Source organism: Polypterus senegalus, chromosome 13 (assembly GCF_016835505.1).
Source record: "Polypterus senegalus isolate Bchr_013 chromosome 13, ASM1683550v1, whole genome shotgun sequence".
Lineage (NCBI taxonomy): Eukaryota > Metazoa > Chordata > Cladistia > Polypteriformes > Polypteridae > Polypterus > Polypterus senegalus.
Genome location: NC_053166.1, coordinates 52667495 through 52687012, shown reverse-complemented (window position 1 = coordinate 52687012; position 19518 = coordinate 52667495). Strand labels below are relative to the sequence as shown.

At 40.5% G+C, this 19518-nt stretch overlaps 1 protein-coding gene across 6 annotated transcripts in view; it reads right to left on the bottom strand.

Annotated features, from left to right (window-relative positions):
* Positions 1 to 18609, bottom strand: part of ablim3 (actin binding LIM protein family, member 3) — a 194657-nt gene extending 176048 nt beyond the window's left edge. For 2 of the 6 annotated variants that reach the window (XM_039775680.1, XM_039775683.1), the window contains exon 1: positions 17924 to 18573. In XM_039775680.1, the coding sequence (XP_039631614.1) occupies positions 17924 to 17936 (13 nt within the window). In that variant the 5' untranslated portion in view covers positions 17937 to 18573. Of the gene's footprint in view, positions 1 to 17923 lie in introns of all 6 variants that reach the window. The other 4 variants (XM_039775685.1, XM_039775682.1, XM_039775684.1 and 1 more) reach the window with 4 other exon arrangements.
* Positions 18610 to 19518: the final 909 nt, after the last annotated feature.

Here is a 19518-nt window from a genome sequence, read left to right as displayed (position 1 = left end):
TCATCAAGGTCTGTAAAAAAAACAAGACCTCCATAAGGACAGGGACCAAGCCAGGATTTCAGGCAGCAGGTTTAATTACTGTACCAATGCGACAGTGTAACATAACATCAGCATTAAACATAGTTTCTCTATTCAAGTTAGATAAAATATGGCTTATTTCCAATTACATTAAAAAGTTGTTAATAGTTGCAAAATTATACTTTTGGAACAGCAGAAGTTTCCCCATTGGTCAGGGTACTGTTTGTGTGAAATTTGCATGGTCTTTCTCTTTGGGTACTCTGGCTTTTCTTCCAAACACCTTTATCTAAGTTCATTTGGGACGCTAAATTGGCCCTGCATGAGTACGTTTGGTTTATGTGTTTGTGTAGGTTCTTCAATGGACTGGCACACCGTACAGTCCAGGTCTTTTGCTGCCTTCATCTGCCAAGTCCCAGCCCTCACCACTCTAAACACAATTAAACTGGTTTGATAATAGATCAACAGATAATTCATTGAGAAATTAATTTAAGCATTTGTAATGTTACAACTAAATATCTTACATGCAGACCAGCATAGCAAAATGAACATATTAGATTTTAAGTTTTTGGAAAGAAAAACTTTTTTTATATTAATAAGTTGGCACGGCTGGAAATTCCACATGATCACCTTGAATTTAACTTGCCAACATTATGGCAACAGGAAAGCACTCAGTCTGCTACAGAGTGAAGGGAACCTCAAGCTGGCAAAAAGCCTGCTAAGTGCCTAGCAGAGTTGGGGGTACCTGAGAATGGTTTAACGGGTGCACACAAATTCTGCCTGTTTGTTGTGAAACTCATGAAAATGTTAATCAGACTTGGCATCTCTTTTGGCAGGTGGCCATTATTGAAAATGCAAGTCTTCTCCAGATAGTGCATAGGTCAGTAACCCCATTTGTCAGCAGGAAATGTGAATTTCTTCCTGGCAAGAAATGTCTGCTCATAAAGGTCTTAAACACTGCATTGCGTAGATGACATAAAAAGAGGTGTGCAATCACTCAGTCATTCATAAAGAAACTCTGCATAAATTGTTCTCTGTCATTGAAACTCTGGTTATCTTTGCCTAGACAGCCCAGAGCTGCTAAGTGCGATCACCTTAATCATAAGCAAAACTTTAAGTCACCAGTCTTGTTGCATTAATGTGGATCACCAGCCCCAGTCATCTTTGAAAGTAGGTGAACCCATATAGAGAACAGGATAAGCACAGACCTTTCCTTATGAGGGAAGAATAAGAATTATTGACGTAGGCCCAAGTAATTGTTTTCAGCATCGAAAAACTAATTTATATAAACCTAACCTAACCCCGCTAAGGCTTATATATTCTCCTTTTATATTCTCTTTCTCTTAAGATCACTGAGGACTTTAGTGATTAGTCGAATGACCCCTAAATTAGTACACCACAAAGTTAGAAGTCAACTCCCAAGATCCTCAAACATTGCAAGTAGTAAAAGTTGAAAGAAAAGTAAAAGAGCCCAACAACCACTTCTGGAACAATCTTCAAAACTCTTAAGTTGTGGAGGCCATCACCCTTTGGAGCAACAAGGAGTCCAAGTCCCATGAAGGAATGTCACATTGGATAATGAGAAATTGAATCTGAAACACCAAGGGTATCAAGTGCAGGGAGCAGTAACTCTTAACAGCAAACAACATATGAGGCCTCTGAGTTTCTAAAACTCTCATTAAACTGGAACACTGACTCTTCTAAGACCAAATTGGAGTTCAGGCAGTGATGCAATTAGCATCGGGATAATAAGAACCTTAAGTTCTAGGAGCAGTTAGTCATAAGGGCGATTAGAAGTGAAAGATACCTCAAGAGTCCAGGATTATGACCTCAATTACAAACTTACAGAAAAACCTTAAAACCATCAAGCAGACAGCAGGAAAACTAGAGACAAATGAGCACTTAAGACAATGTTCCCAAGACCCTGAGAACTTGACTCAGAAAAACCCAAGACCCTGGACAATGAAGGCATTTACTTTTAACAGCAGTTCTCAATTGACATAGAAGCCACAAGAACTTCTAGCACAGATAGTCACAAGCCTTTAAAAACTAGTTAGAGATCTTAAGAATCCAAAACAGCGGAAGCTGTGACTCACTAAAATAATAAGGAATGTAGTCCTTTAACCAAAGGCTTTAGGAGAACAGGTTTAGTGACAAGATCACTGAGATTTTCAAGGAAGTAGAGAATTCATTGTTTTGCATCCCTAACCCCACAGCTTGCAACACTGCACATATTTCCAGCTGTTCTCCCTTGGTTTTCAACTCAGTGCTTAGTTTTGTGCTCCTATTTGTTAATGCCCTTCCTGCTCTTTGCCGGACATATTTCGCTCAAATGTTCCATATTCTGCTATATGTTCATTACTCCTTTAATCCTGAATGCTTCACAACTGCAGGTCTTGCATTTGCAAGACGTTTAGATTATGCTTTCAATTCATGAGTGTTAAAGGAAATAAGGAACAGCATGAAGTTATGAAAAAGAGTAGTGGAAGCTAGGTTAAGAAGTGTGGTGATGATTAGTGAGCAGCAGTATGGTTTCATGTCAAGAAAAAGCACCACAGATGCATTATTTGCTCTGATGTTGATGGAGAAGTATAGAGAAGGCCAGAAGGGGCTGCATTGCGTCTTTGTGGACCTGGAGAAAGAATATGACAGGGTGCCTTGAGAGGAAATGTGGCATTGTATGAGGAAGTCGGGAGTGGCAGAGAAGTATGTAAGAGTTGTACAGGATATGTACGAGGGAAGTGTGACCGTGGTGAGGTCTGCAATAGGAGTGACGGATGCATTCAAGTTGGAGGTGGGATTACATCAAGAATCGTCTCTGAGCCCTTTCTTATTTGCAATGGTGATAGACAGGTTGACAGACAAGATTAGACAGGAGTCCCCGTGGACTATGATGTTTGGTGATGACATTGTGATCTGTAGCGATAATAGGGAGCAGGATGAAGAGACCCTGGAGAGATTGAGATATGATCTAGAGAGGAAAGGAATGAAGGTCAGTAGGAACAAGACAGAATACATGTGTGTAAATGAGAGGGAGGTCAGTGGAATGGTGAGGATGCAAGTATATTTGGCGACGTTAGATGAGTTTAAATACTTGGGATCAACAGTACAGAGTAATGGGGATTGTGGAAGAGAGGTGAAAAAGAGAGTGCAGGCAGGGTGGAATGGGTGGAGAAGAGTGTCAGGAGTGATTTGTGACAGACGGATATCAGCAAGAGTGAAAGGGAAGGTCTACAGGACGGTAGTGTGACCAGCTTTGTTATATGGATTGGAGAGATGGTGGCACTGACCAGAAAGCAGGAGACAGAGCTGGAGGTAGCAGAGTTAAAGATGTGAAAATTTGCATTGGGTGTGACAAGGATGGACAGGATTAGAAATGAGTACAATTGAGATCAGCTCAAGTTGGATAGTTGGGAGATAAAGTCAGAGAGGCAAGATTGCATTAGTTTGGACATGTGCAGAGGAGAGATATATTGGGAGAAGGATGCTAAGGATAGAGCTGCCACGGAAGAGGAAAAGAGGAAGGCCTAAGAGAAGATTTATGGATGTGGTGAGACAGGACATGCAGGTGATGGGTGCAACAGAACAAGATGCAGAGGACAGGAAGTTATGGAAGAAGATGATCTGCTGTGGCGACTCCTAATGGGAGCAGCCGAAAGAAGAAGAAGTAGAAGAAGAAGAATGGAAATAAGAAACAGTCCGTCCAATAAGAAAGATAAAGGTTAACCCAAGCAGGTTTTATGTAACTGGTCACAAACAAATGAGACCGAGTGAGAGAGACAATATTGTGTGCAAGAACCATGAAAAACAATTCTGCTCAGCCAGCAGTATTCACAATCTCTCATGATACAGATTTAAAAAACAAGGATAAAATTTTACACACTAAAAAATTCAATAAAGTCAATCTGAAAATTGCATGCAGCAGAAGCAGCTCATTGATGACAAATGTGCTTGTTGTCCCTACAATCAGAACAGTTTTCCTCTTTTACATTCAATCTGTCAATGTCACAATATTTCCTCTTGAAAAGAAATGACCATTGCAGGGCCTACTTGTTATGCACGTCTGAGAGAGGAAGTCAGTCCAAAGGTTTTGTGAAGCTGTAATTTACTGCCTACACAGTCAAGTTCTGTGCCGCCAATTAAAGCCTTGTGGTTTCAGTCACATCCACACAAGCTGGTGCAAGGATGTTCAATGAGTGCTTAAAGTAAATTACGGTGCTTATTGGTTCTAACCAGCAGAAGGTGCAGGACATTGAATAGTTGTACTTGGCGTCGTACATTTAACATTGGAAAATAATGGACAGTGTATACATGTGTTGTTTTCTAATACGCCAAAGTCGAAAAATAAAATGAGGAACAAGTTTTCTTACCTTAGGAATTCTTTTTATTGCTGTTCCTTGCCTTGTTATTTGTTTTTCTACCACATACAATACATTCTTTTAAGATGATTGCTGTTTCTAAATCTGAATGCCATTGAGCTCTGATGTACTGCTTCTCTGCTGTCACATTGATTCTAGCTGGTTTAGCTACAGTGGCTGCATTTAGCAGGACTGACTGCTCATACTTTTTAGTGGGGAAAAACCACTTAAAAGAGTTTATTGAGCCCAGTTTAACTCAAATATCACAAAGGAATACCCCAGCCCATCCACCCACTTGAAATAAATAATAATAATAATAATAATAATAATAATAATTCTTTACATTTACATATTTATTGCTTTTCTTACTACTCAAAGCAATTTGTATAGTGAATGGGGAGCCACTTCAACCACCACCAATGTGCAGCATCCACCTGGATGATGTTATGGTAGCCATTTTTACTCCAGTACACTCACCACACATTAGCTGTTAGGTGATGAAGGGGTGAGAGACAGTTAGCTAATCAGACACAGGGTATAATTAGGCGGCCAGAATGACTAGGCCGTGGTGGGCAATTTAGCCAAAACAATACAACCATCTCCTTACAAAGGATGCCCACAGATCTTTAATGAGCACAGAGAGTCAGGACCTTGATTTTACATCTCATCCGAAGGATGGCGCTGGGATCCACATTCAGAGCACAGGGTAAGCGCCCCTTGCTACCCTCACCAACACCTCTTTTAGCAGCAACCCAAGTTTTTCCCGGTTGGTACTGGCCAGGCCTGAACATGCTTAGCTTCAGGAGGAGGACATGCTCTCAACTGAAACCCTCCACCTGCGTCCTTGATCCAATACCAACCAGGTTTTTCAAAGAAATATCAGGCGTTCTAATTGACAATATTCTGGACATAGTAAATTCGTCATTAGATACGGGGGTCTTTCCAGACTGTCTTAAGACTGCTGTAGTTAAACCCCTTCTTAAGAAACATAATCTTGACCCCTCTGCCTTTGAAAATTTTAGACCCATTTCTAACCTACCCTTCTTAAGTAAAATTCTAGAGAAGGCAGTCATTATGCAGTTAAATGACCACCTAAATAAACATGCTATTCTTGATACTTTTCAGTCAGGCTTCAGAACAAATCACAGTACAGAAACTGCACTTGTTAAAGTAGTAAATGACTTGCGGGTAAATGCAGACAGAGGCCATTTATCTGTTCTCATCCTCTTAGATCTGAGTGCTGCATTTGACACCATTGATCATAATATTCTTAGAAATCGCCTTAGTCAATGGGTGGGCCTCTCTGGCAGTGTCTTAAATTGGTTTGAATCCTACCTGGCAGGGAGAAAATTCTTTGTGAGTTGTGGTAATCAAATCTCAAAGACACATGATATCCGATATGGTGTTCCACAAGGCTCTATCCTGGGTCCGCTGTTTCTCAATCTACATGCTTCCGTTAGGTCAGATTATCTCAGGTTACAACGTGAGCTACCACAGCTATGCTGATGACACACAGCTGTACTTATCTATAGCACCTGATGACTCCGACTCTTCGATACACTAACACAATGTCTTACTGGTATTTCTGAATGGATGAATAGTAATTTTCTCAAACTAAATAAAGAAAACTGAAATTTTGGTAATTGGCAATAATGGATTCAGCGAGGTTATCAGAAATAAACTTAATGCACTAGGATTAAAAGTTAAGAGGAAGTAAAAATTTAGGGGTAACCGTTGACTGTAATCTGAATTTTAAATCGCATATTCATCAGACCACTAGGACAGCATTTTTCACTTAAGAAACATAGCTAAAGTTAGACCTCTTATATCATTGAAAGATGCTGAGAAATTAATTCACGCTTTTGTTTTCAGTAGACTAGATTACTGTAACGCACTCCTCTCAGGACTACCCAAAAAAGACATAAATCATTTGCAACGAGTGCAGAATGCAGCTGCTAGAATCCTAACTGGGAAAAGAAAATCCGAACACATTTCTCCAGTTTTGATGTCACTACACTGGTTGCCTGTGTCATTCAGGATTGACTTTAAAATACTGCTTATGGTTTATAAAGCCTTAAATAATCTCGCTCCATCTTATATATCGGAATGCCTGACACGTTATATTCCAAATCGTAACCTTAGATCTTCAAATGAGTGTCTCCTTATAATTCCAAAAGCTAAACTTAAAAGAAGTGGTGAGGCGGCCTTCTGCTGTTATGCACCCAAAATCTGGAATAGCCTGCCAATAGGAATTCGCCAGGCAAATACAGTAGAGCACTTTAAAACACTGCTGAAAACACATTACTTTAACATGGCCTTTTTATAACTTCACTTTAACTTAATACTGATACTCTGTATGTTCAATTCTTCATAATAACTATTCATGGTGGCTCTAAAATCCGTACTGACCCCTACTCTCTCTTCTGTTTCTTTTTCCGGTTTCTTTGTGGTGGCGGCCTGCGCCACCACCACCTACTCAAAGCATCATGATGCACCAACATTGATGGACTGAAAGCCAGAAGTCTACGTGACCATCATCATCAGGTCCTTCCATGAAAACGCTAAATACAAAGAGGACTGTTTGATTTATGTTAGGTAGATTGCCCAGAGGGGACTGGGCGGTCTCTTGGTCTGGAACCCCTACAGATTTTATTTTTTTCTCCAGCCTTTGGAGTTTTTTGTTTTTCTGTCCACCCTGGCCATCGGACCTTACTCTTATTCTATGTTAATTAATGTTGACTTATGTTTATCTTTTATTGTGTCTTCTATTTCTCTATTCATTTTGTAAAGCACTTTGAGCTACATTTTTTTGTATGAATATGTGCTATATAAATAAATGTTGATTGATTGAATGTTGAAGTGCATGTGGTATGGATACTGGCTCTAACTATGGCTGTTGTATTCATATACACTCACCTAAAGGATTATTAGGAACACCATACTAATACGATGTTTGACCCTCTTTCGCCTTCAGAACTGCCTTAATTCTACATGGCATTGATTCAACAAGGTGCTGAAAGCATTCTTTAGAAATGTTGGCCCATATTGATAGGATAGCATCTTGCAGTTGATGGAGATTTGTGGGATGCACATCCAGGGCACGAAGCTCCCGTTCCACCACATCCCAAAGATGCTCTATTGGGTTGAGATTTGGTGACTGTGGGGGCCATTTTAGTACAGTGAACTCATTGTCATGTTCAAGAAACCAATTTGAAATGATTTGAGCTTTGTGACATGGTGCATTATCCTGCTGGAAGTAGCAATCAGAGGATGGGTACATGGTGATCATGAAGGCATGGACATGGTCAGAAACAATGCTCAGGTAGCCCGTGGCATTTAAACGATGCCCAATTGGCACTAAGGGGCCTAAAGTGTGCCAAGAAAACATCCCCCACACCATTACACCACCACCACCAGCCTGCACAGTGGTAACAAGGCATGATGGATCCATGTTCTCATTCTGTTTACGCCAAATTCTGACTCTACCATTTGAATGTCTCAACAGAAATCGAGACTCATCAGACCAGGCAACATTTTTCCACTCTTCAACTGTCCAATTTTGGTGAGCTCGTCCAAATTGTAGCCTCTTTTTCCTATTTGTAGTAGAGATGAGTGGTACTCGGTGGGGTCTTCTGCTGTTGTAGCCCATCCGCCTCAAGGTTGTGCGTGTTGTGGCTTCACAAATGCTTTGCTGCATACCTCGGTTGTAACGAGTGGTTATTTCAGTCAAAGTTGCTCTTCTATCAGCTTGATTCAGTTGGCCCATTCTCCTCTGACTTCTAGCATCAACAAGGCATTTTTGCCCACAGGACTGTTGCATACTGGATGTTTTTCCCTTTTCACACCATTCTTTGTAAACCCTAGAAATGGTTGTGCGTGAAAATCCCAGTAACTGAGCAGATTGTGAAATACCCGGACCGGCCCGTCTGGCACCAACAACCATGCCACGCTCAAAATTGCTTAAATCACCTTTCTTTCCCCTTCTGACATTCAGTTTGGAGTTCAGGAGATTGTCTTGACCAGGACCACACCCCTAAATGCATTGAAGCAACTGCCATGTGATTGGTTGATTAGATAATTGCATTAATGAGAAATTGAACAGGTGTTCCTAATAATCCTTTAGGCGAGTGTATGTGCGTTAGGTTAATGGCTGATTCTAAATAGGCCCTGTGTGAGCTTGAGAGTGTGTATGTGTGCATGAGTGGGATCCTAGATGATATAATGCCATGGACTAAGTGGGTTTGTGTATTTGGAAAAATTACAGTTATATTAATAAGGATAGCCACACTAGACAAAAAAACAACTTCTGTCCCATTAGCTGTAAGTGGAGCTCTTAAATGCCTTTCTACATAACTTGATCTCCAGAATCCAAGGTTTTTAAGATGACCTCTGCATGCACTGTGATAACACAGATCACTTTGTTAAGTCATTTATGATACTTCCTAGGTGGTAAGGTGTTATATACATGACTACTTAACATGTTCCACCAGCTGCTCCATGTAGTAAGACACTGCATTGCATGGCACTTTCTAAAACTGACCAACTTACTGCACTTTGTGAGAAAATTGTCAGCTGTTTAGGGTCTTGACCTGAAAGGTTAGTCAAAGTGTGGGAAAAGAGAAGACAGTCGCAAATAAGGCTGTGTGGCTGTCTCCTAAATGAAGTCCTCCCCTAGGAATCTGCTAACACAATGTTGGTTAAATAGAAATATGCCAAACATCCCTGCCAAAAGTTACCACTCCTGCTCCGCTAAAGACTATTCGATGTTTACTTATGCATTACAGAGTAGAAACTATCCATCTAGCTGTTCTTAAATAAACTGGCTTAGTCCAAACCTAGTTCATCCTGGAAGCACAGGTAAGAAAACGAGAAACAAGCCTGGATGAGATGACATTTTGTCACCCACATCCATATTCTAAAATACATGTCTACAGAAAATGAAGGAAAACTGGAGAAACTTGAAAAAACATAAACAATGCATGTGCAAGAAGAGTTAAATAATTACTGGGCAGGGATTGGAACCCAAGAACTGTGCGGTAGCAGTGCTTTCCACTATGTCCGCATTCTGTCCTAGTGCAAAAGCTATCAAAAACATTTTAGATCCACACTGGTATTGGAGGGCATTCATGGCTCACGGCCTGGGTGCTTAAGACCTGGTGAGGAATATGATGATTGACAATCCCTTACTGGAGGCTCTTTAAGGGGGATGCTAATGACACCAACTATTTAATGTCAGAAATAACAATACCAAGCAAATATGGCTGACCCCTACACATCCTCCTTCATTGACACAAAGAGGGAAAGAAGGTTCAGTCAAAATCATTTTCCTGTGCCTCTGTCTTTTATGGCTAATTTGGGTTAAGATAAACTGGAAAAATCAATTCTGTGAAATCAATTAAGACAGGAAAAGTGCTAAGAACATTTCAAATGTCTTAGAAATTCCCAAAAAGGACTGGCATAAAAAAGCTGGGTCACACTAAAGTGTGCCATGGGGGTGGTCAGTGCTGTTAAAATGGTGGACAATACGCTCATCTTGGGTTCCCAGAGGTGCTTACAGTGTGTGTGAGGCAAGTTTCCTCACTCCAGGGAATCTGAATGCCCTTGGCCCAGCCTTTTGCCTTTCTCATTTCATTTTCCCGTTCTACAATGTGATCCATTCCCAGCGGCATTCACTTGCTTCAGTACAACACTTTTTCAAATAGTGATTGTGAAGGGGCAGCGCAACTCATTTTCTATGGAAGTCTTCTCCCCTGAGAGAGAAGCTTTAATCTGCACAATTACATTGTTTAGGGACAAGGGGAGAGAAATCAATACTGCTCGTTGCCTCACTCAGCAAGAATCCCTTCAATGCCCGCAGCCACCCACACAGATAGCCACACACTCAATGCCACATAGGGACATTGTGTGGGCACACACAAACACAAAGACGGATGACACAGAAAAACACAGCAGATACACTTCTTCCACTAACTGGCTGGACTGCTTTAGTAGGATAAAGCATGCATCAGTATGGCTTCTGGCTGCTTTCTTTTCTCTCTGGAAAAATGGAAACAAATGAACCGAGGCTATGAGTCCAATTACAGCATGACACAAGTGATGAAGTACTAAAATTACCTTTAAGGCAACAGGCACATAATTGATTTTAATGTTGAGTTGATTAAGTCGACCCACACTGTATGTCGTGTGTCTTAAGTGCCGTTTTTGCACCTCAGAGTGTTAAAAATGAACAGATACCCCATGTTCCTTTTGGCTACTTTTTGATAAAGTGGCAAAGGCATTAGACTGTAACTTATCAGGTTGCTGATGCAACTCCCACTGCAGTCTTCCTAACTGCCATTGTCGAAATGTGTAAATAAGTGGGCTTTGGAAAAAAGTGTCAGCTTAGTATATAAGGTGTGATGTAAAACCCTCTGTATTATGAGTTTAAGTTCACATTTATCATCATGTGTGAATATTACTACTTGCATGTCTACCACAGACAAGTGACAGTAGTCCAACTGACAGGGAAAACAACATTAAGACGATATATACAAGAAATAGTCATGATGTTGTCAGTAACAGTGGCTACTGAGTATCCTTAAGGCCTTTGGAGAAAAACCATCCCTGAGAAACTAGTGGTGCGAGTGTGAATGGATGTGAAGGAAGAAGAAAATGGACTACACCGGTTTTCAATAAAACTGCCTTCATGAGGAATGGTGTTATATCTGTTCTGGACTGAAGGCAGCTCTGTCCCAGCCAGCTTCACCACCCTCTACTGTAATTATGTAGTCTTGAGCCGAGCAAATAACATACTGTGATGTATGCAGCTAGTGAAGATGGACCCCACTGTGTATTTGTATAGGTTGGTGAGCAGAGATGGAGACATTCAGGCTTTCCTCATATGTGTGTGGAAATACAGGACACAGCACACGCATAGCTAACTTTACCAAGACAATGAGCACCAAAATGTGCATAACCAGGACTTGTTCAAAGAAGGGCCCTCTAATAGCACCCCCTATTCTTCATCCTTAACAATGCTACTGTGCACATCTTAAGTTCCCCAACAGTTACATTGGCACTACCTGCACACAACAGTCATAACATGATAAAGAGAGAGCTTTACTCATCCATGCCCACAAGAGAACACAACAGAGACAGGCTTCCCTTTTATCTTGTCAAAGGCGGTCCAACCACAAATATGTTCTCAGGCCACCTTAAACTGTATTTTATTGAGGCTGAATAATGGAAAATGAAACTGGATCTGACAAATCAGAACTGACACCCCACCAACAAAAGCACAGTGATGTGCTCAGATGTTGACGTATTCAGTGGGTTCATAAAGTATTCAGACCCCTTAATTTTCTGCATGTTATGTTGTGGTGTATATTTCATTTTAATGAATACATTTGCCATTTTGCCTATCAATACACCCCCAACAATCTATAATAACAAGTGAAAACATGCCTTCAGAAAGGTTTGCAAATTTGTTAAAAATCAAAAACTGAAATCTCCTATTTATGTAAGTATTCCAGCGCTTTGTTGTGCCACTCCAGGTTGTGGTCAGGTTTATCCTGTTTACTTTATGTATCCTTCAGATTCCTCAGGAACGTCACTGGAGTTCACCTATGGCAAAGTGGATTGACTGGACATAGTTTAGAAAGACACACAACTGTGTTGTGTATAGGGTCCCACAATTCAAACTGCAAGTCAGGACGAAAAGAAAGCCATAAAGCCCAAGGAACTCTCTGTAGATCTCAGTGATAAAATCGAGGAGATGCATAGATCAAGGCAAGGATATAAAACAATTTCTAAAGCTTTGAGTGTTCCCAGAAGCACACTGGCCTCAATAATTGTGAAACAGAAGAAATTTGGAATTATCAGGACTATATCTAGAGTTCTCCATCTGGCAAACCTGAACATGCTGGCAAGAAGGGCATTGGTCAGGGAGATAACCAAAAACCAAATTGTCACTCTAACAAAGCTTCATAAGTCCTCTGCTAAGACTGGAGAACATGTCAGAAGGGCAACCATCTCAGTAGCAGTCCATCAATTAGGAGTTTACCGTCGAGTGGCTAAACGGAAGCCACTCCTTAATAAAAGGCGTATGATGGCATTTAAAAGACTCTGAGAGCATGAGGAGAAAAGATTCATTGGTCTGGTGAGACAAAAATTAAACTCTCTGGGCAGAACTCCAATCACTGTATCTACAGTATGTCTAATACCATTTCTACAGTGAAGCATGGTGGCAACATCATGCTATGGGGTACTTCTCAGTGGCAGGGACAGGAAGGCTAATCAGAATTAAGGAAAGGATGAATGTAGCTAATTAGGGAGAGGTCCTTGAAGAAAGCCTGCTCCAAAGTGTGTGTGACCTCAGACTGTGGCGACAGTTAACCTTTCAGGCTGAAAATGACCTGAAGCATACAGCCAAAATAATGCTGGAGTGGCTTTGAACCAAATCTCTGACTGCCCCAGCATAGCCCAGCCATAGCCTAGCCTTAAACCACGTATAAAAATTGTGGGGTGGCATGAAGATGGTAGTTTACAGTTACTTCCTGATTGATTTAAAGGAGATTGAGAGGATTTGCCAAGAAGAAAGGATAAAATGCTTAAATACAGGTGTGCAAAGTTTTCAGAGACTTACCCAAGAAGATTTGTACTACTATAAAATGAAGGGACTAAATTCTTATATGAATGAGAGATTTCAGTTTTTCATTTTTAATAAGTTTGCAAACCATTCTTAAAACATGCTTTGACTGTGCCATTATGGGTAATATGAGTGTAGAAAAATGGCAAATGTATCCATTTAAAATTAAATCTACAACACAATAAAATCGGGCAGAAAGTGAAGGGGTCTGAAAACTTTCTGACTCCACTGGCAATCTCATTACACACAGATACCCACATACAATCAGATCCAGAAGTATGTGACACAATTTTCATAATTATGTCTCTGTACACCACCACAACAGATTTGAAATAAAGCAATCATTATGTGATTGAAGTGTAGACTTTCAGCTTTAATTTAAGGGGTTTACCAAAAATATTGTATAAGCTGTTTAGGATTGACAGTCATTTTTCTGCATAACCGCCCATTTCCAAGGGTTCAAAAGTATATGGATATTTGATTCACAAGCTGTTTGAATGTCAGGTTGGAACAGTTCCCTCATTATTTAATTAACTACGAAGCAGGTAAAAGGTCTGGAATTGAGTAAAAGTGTGGAATTTGCATTTGAAAGCTGTCACTGCAAACTCTCAATATGAAGTCCAAAGAGCTGTCAATGCAAGTAAAAACAGTTAGGCTGAGAATACAAAATAAACCCTTTACAGAAATAGAAGAAACATGAGGAGTGGTCAAATCAACCATTTGGTAGATTCTTAAAAAGAAGGAACACACTGGTGAACTCAGCAATACCAGAAGGTCTGGAGAACCACAGAAGACAACAGTTCTGGATGAAGAAGAATCCTTTCACAACATTTAGCCAAACCAAGAACACTCTCTGGTAGGTAGACGTATCATTGCTAAAGTCTACAATCAAAAGAAGATCTCATGAAAGTAAAGACAGAGGGTTTACCACAAGGTGCAAACTATTGGTAAACCTCAAGCACGGGAAGGACAGGTTAGACTTTGCCAGAAAATGTTTTTTAAAAAGCCGGTCCAGTTCTGGAACAATTTTCTTTGGACAAATGAAACTAAGATCAACATGAACAGAATGCTGGAACTGGTGCTATACTATCTGCTCAGAATCAGCCAAATGCTGCAAAACTGATAGGATGACATTTAACATTACAGATGGACAATAAGCCAAAACATATTGCGAAAGCAAACCGAGTGCTCTTCAGCACAAAGTAGTAGAATAATCTTCAATGACCAAGTCAATCAATTGACCTCAGCCCAGTTGGACATGCTATTTTATTAAAAATCAAAACTGAAATCTCCCATTTAAGTAAGTTTTCAAACCCCTTATTGTGGCACTCCAGGCTGTTGTCAGGTGTATCCTGTTTGCTTTAGTAATCCCTGAGATGCATCTAGAACTTCACTGGAGTCCACCTATGGTAAAGTGGATTTATTGATTTCACTTGCTGAAGACAAATCTGGTGGCAGAAAGTCCAACAAACAAGCAGCAGTTGAAGACAGTTGCATTAAAGGACAGGTAAAGTATCACTAGGGTGGAAACCCAGCACTTGGAGATGGCCATGGGTTCCAGACTTCAGTCAGTCATTGACTGTGAAGGATTTTCAACAAAATGTTTAAAAATAATCATTAAAGTTATGATTGTTAGTTTGTCCAAATACTTTTGAGCTCCTGAAAATAAGGGGACCATGTATAAAAACAGCTCATACAATATTTTTGTTAAACCCCTTGAATTAAAGCTGAATGTTTATATCTGAGTTACATCTTGATTGCTTTGTTTCAAATTCATTGTGGTGTTGTACAGAGCCAAAATCATGAAAATTGTATCACTGTCCAAATACTAATGGACCTGACTGTACATGTATACAAAATACCAGAGTGACAATGACCAATATGCAGATACATAAATACACATACAGTACACATCAGCAAAAAAGCAGTCTTAATTTTATAAATAGCATCTTTATGCAGTATGCTGGATACTATGCCCACGCAGATGATAAATACAGAGATGTACAACAACTGCTATTACTTATTTTTTTTAAATGGAACACAAGAATGTTAAATGACTGTCTCAAGGTCGCACAATGATTCACTTTCCTGTATTAAACCAGTAACCAGAGGGCTTACAGCACATGGCCTTAGCCACGGGGCCACACTGTCTGTCCCAATCATGTGCACACACTGATAAATGTGAAGACAAGCAGTGACATGAATACACACCAACACAAACAGACGATTACAGGCACACAAACAGGTGTGAAATCCAACACATGTCACCTGCAAACACAGCCAGAATGCACACCTAAACATAATAATTCTTTGCATTTATATAGCGCTTTTCTCACTACTCAAAGCGCTCAGCAATTGCAGGTTAAGGGCCTTGCTCAAGAGCCCAACAGAGCAGAGTCCCCTTTTTGGCATTTACGAGATTCGAACCAGGAACCTTCCGATTGCCAGTGCAGATCCCACACACACGCACACAGCAGCATTCACACAAATAAACAGTGACACAAGTGCACAGGTCTACGCTCACAGATACACACAAACACCTCAGTTTGCCTTTGGTAGTGTTGTGTTCTACAGCATTTCTTGTTTTCTTGATGGCTGACATCTCACAACATGTTTACTTTCAAGGTGGGGTGGGGGATCCATGACAACTAGTTGAACTCCTGGAGGGTTGTTTCATAGTAACCCACCTTCTCTTGGGCCTCCTAATGCAATTTCACAAGAGCAGTCCTCACAAGACAATACAACGACTTAACACGCATATTGCACAACAACACAGTTCTTCTCTTTAGCTTCCAGCAATGCTTGCCCCTGCTGCTTGGTGTCATAATAATCAAGCATAATAAGCAAACGATGACACGATAAAGCAAAAATTTTTTTACAATTGTCACAATGTATAGTTAACACTTATACCATTTTCTTTTTAAATCAGCCAAGCCTGTAATCAAAAAATGTAATTGAGAAAGACACTCCAGAAATAAGGAGGTGACCTCTTCTCTGTGCTATTGGAAATGCCACCTCTGCAGCACACCAAGATTGGAGCTGGGAGGCAGCCTGCGAAGGGCATCGATCGGGAAGAAGAATGAAGCTGTGTAGCTAGCGTTGAAATCAAACCCTTTTTTACCCCCTTGTAACCAACAGTATTTATTATTTTATTTAGTTGATAAACGCTGATCTAAGGAAAAATGTGTGCTCCAAAAATGGACGGTTGGTTTGTACCACTTCCTAGTATTAGGGCTATGAGCGTGTACATCAAGTGACTTGACAATTGTCTAAGAACTTGTGAAGTTTTCTTGAAAAGATGTATAAAGCAGTGGTGGACATGTGTGGAGTGGTATCTGCACAGGGGATAGATATTGAGGAGAATCAAAGAAAATCTAAACTACTGTGGGTGTAAACGCTTGTAACAGGGAATGAGGAAAAGCTGAGGAATGAAAACACTAGCGCTGTCGCGGTTCACCTAAACGGGTTCAACTGCACAATGAAAACATTCCGAAAAACCACAGCAACAATTAAACAGATCGGTAGAAGCTAAGAAAGAAATAAAGCGTCATCTAACATCGCCCGTTTCACAGGTACCTTCCCCACGCCAGCAGGAGTACTCTAGCAGACAGATCGATTCTGACACATAATACGTTCCTGCTATATTCGCGGCTTGTTAACATAAATTCATAACAACCACAAATAAATACGCACACGAGCACGTGATTGGGTGTGCACTGCCACAAACAGCTCACACTTGGAATATTTACACTCTACGGACACAAACACGCAAAGTGTAATTTTTTTCCAGCTCACATTTCAATCTTCCCAGTAAATAACAGCGCCTTTTAATAGCGGGCGTTGATACAGAGCGCTCTGCAAAGCCAATAAAAACCACATTTTAAAGTAATGCAGTGTACAGTCTCACAATGGAATGGAGAGTAAATTAACGAGAGGAAAAGCGGCGTTGAAATGAAAGGGTAGAACCAAAGTGCAAAGGAAAGTGTAATTTGTAAGGGTACTATTCAACCCACTAGGTAGTTATTATCTTTTCACAACTTTTATTTAAAAAATATATATATATTTTCGATTTACATTTCCACGTTTTGCCGAAAAAAAAATTGGCGAATAGCACTATTTCTGTAGCTTCCAAATGAACTCGAAGCGCTTTAATTTCCCGCTGCCATGTGTCTTCCCGTTTAAAGTGCACTCACGACTCATTAATACCGATCGACTCTGGAGACTTCATATTATATACGACTTGTGAATGAAAGCGCCAGGGAAAAAGAAATGGAAACACAAATCAAATCCAGTCTTCAATGAGAAATACAGAGATCCCCAAAAGTGTAACTGCAAAGCGTTACCCAAACCAAACTTGACCGTAGTATAGTGCTCATAACAATTTAGTGTATGAATAGGGTTATATACACGCACGTTTGCACATGAGGTTATCTTGAAGTTTGTTTGCTCTACTAAAATTACAATTCGCAACTTAAGTACACCGAGTCAAAGTCGGTTATTATTCAGCTGTGCTCGGACCCGGGTTTTATTACGTATTCGCTCTCCGTGATGGCTCAAAGTGACAGAAGGCTTTTATTCAATCTGGCGGACCTGCGTACGCGTTTGTATTCAGCGTCCCGTCCAGTGCCTGATATTTTGCCAGGACAGTTTTCAGAGCGCTGCGAACATGGGGCTGATTAAGCAAGTTGAGAAGACGGATGGATGGATCGAAAGAAGTCGCCCTGAATCATATGTTCTGTATGGGTCTGGTTTAAGGACTTAAACTAACCTCAATAATCGTTTTCTTTTGGTCAGTTACGAATGTCAAATTTAATTTAGTTGATGATCTGGACATCGCATTGCGCAGCTCACTACGCGATTCTCCTTTGTTGCGTGCACTTGTAATGCAATGATTATCAAAGGTCCATAGGGGGAATGCACTTACCACTAGTGCTCATGGTATGGAGCTCCTGATGTTATCCGGCAGAGAAATTGGAAAAATGCCTTCGCAGGAGGAAAAAGGCGACGTTTTGTCCTATGTAATTCCGAGTCTTTGATGTATATTATCCCTTGAAAATATCCGATATAATGCGAAAACGTACAGTGCAAATCCTTCCTAATATTTTTCTATTAATGACAGCGATGATCACTGTATTGATTGAATAATGCACTGATCTTCTCCCATTCTTGCCTTTTGTTGTCTTCTTTGCCTTCCGAAACCCGGCCACTCTACTTCCAGCAAGGTCAAAGCATTCGAATTTAACACACGGGGGCTGTCTAAAAAATCAAAAACGCAAAGGCGGGTCGCAGCGCAGGCTGCTGGCGATCGCAATGGAGGTGCGGTTTTGCAAAGCGGTGAGCTGCAGCAGAGGCGCATTCCTCCCTGACAGCCGGAGGAAACACCCCCGAGAGATCCTCTCAGTTTCGGAGACAGCCAAATCACCTCTAGAAACGTCAGAAAAGCCCCAAGCGCGACTCTGCAGCCAGGCCGATCCAAGACATGCACTTGAGGTCCGGAGCTCCTGGGACAGGGAGATGCGCTGCGCTCCTCCAGCGCCAAGGCTGAATTTCGCTCTTTTTGTGTGTGTGTGTGTGGTTTGATTTAAAATGGGGTTGTTGCGATGGAGCTGGCATCTTATCGCCATCTTCCGGGCTCGTGTGGAATAAAGGTGCTAAACGTGAAAAACCCGGTGGGCCGCCGGGCATCCGCGTCACGTGACGAACAAAAGTCACCTGGGCGCATCATTCACGACAGAAACAATAAGGTCCGATGCGTCCTCTTCACATGCCTTGTCTTTATGTCATTAAGAAAGTGCAATGATGCCAAAGTAAGCAAACAAATAATAATAATAATAATAATAATAATAATAAGTAACGTGTAATACATTTAGTATCAGAATGTTTGTATACCGTGACATATTCAAAAACAGGCACAATTCTTCAATGCTACTTATTACAGGCGCAGAAGTCTTTATAAAGATATTGAAGGAACCCCGACTTTACTATTATAACTGAAAGTGTTACTGATGCTCAAATAATAGTATTATTATAGTTATTGATGTTCTTTTGTCAGTAATCGAAGTAATAGTAACAGTAATACTAAATTTAGAGAACGCATAGCCCTTTTTAAAATAATCTAATTATACAATGCACCATATGCAATCAACTTTTTAACATATGTATTACATATATTTTTACCCCTGTTCGTAATTGATCATGATTATTGAACTAAACATTCAACTTTATAAGTCCTATTTCAGAAAAGTGATGTTTTTGAGACTGGTGAAGGAAGACATTTCTTCCCCACACTATTATTTCCTATGGATACTTGTAATAGAAAGCTGGCTAATAATTATTACTACAGTATCACAGCAGTCTCAGTGATTAGCGCTCCTGTCTCAAAACTGTAGAATCAGTCACTTGTGTTGTGTGCTTGCAAATTGTTCCCATGTCTGCAATGGTTTTCTGTGGATACATCATATTTCTACCACACCTAAAACGCATAGCTGTTATGTTCAAGTCAAATGCATAAGAGAGGGG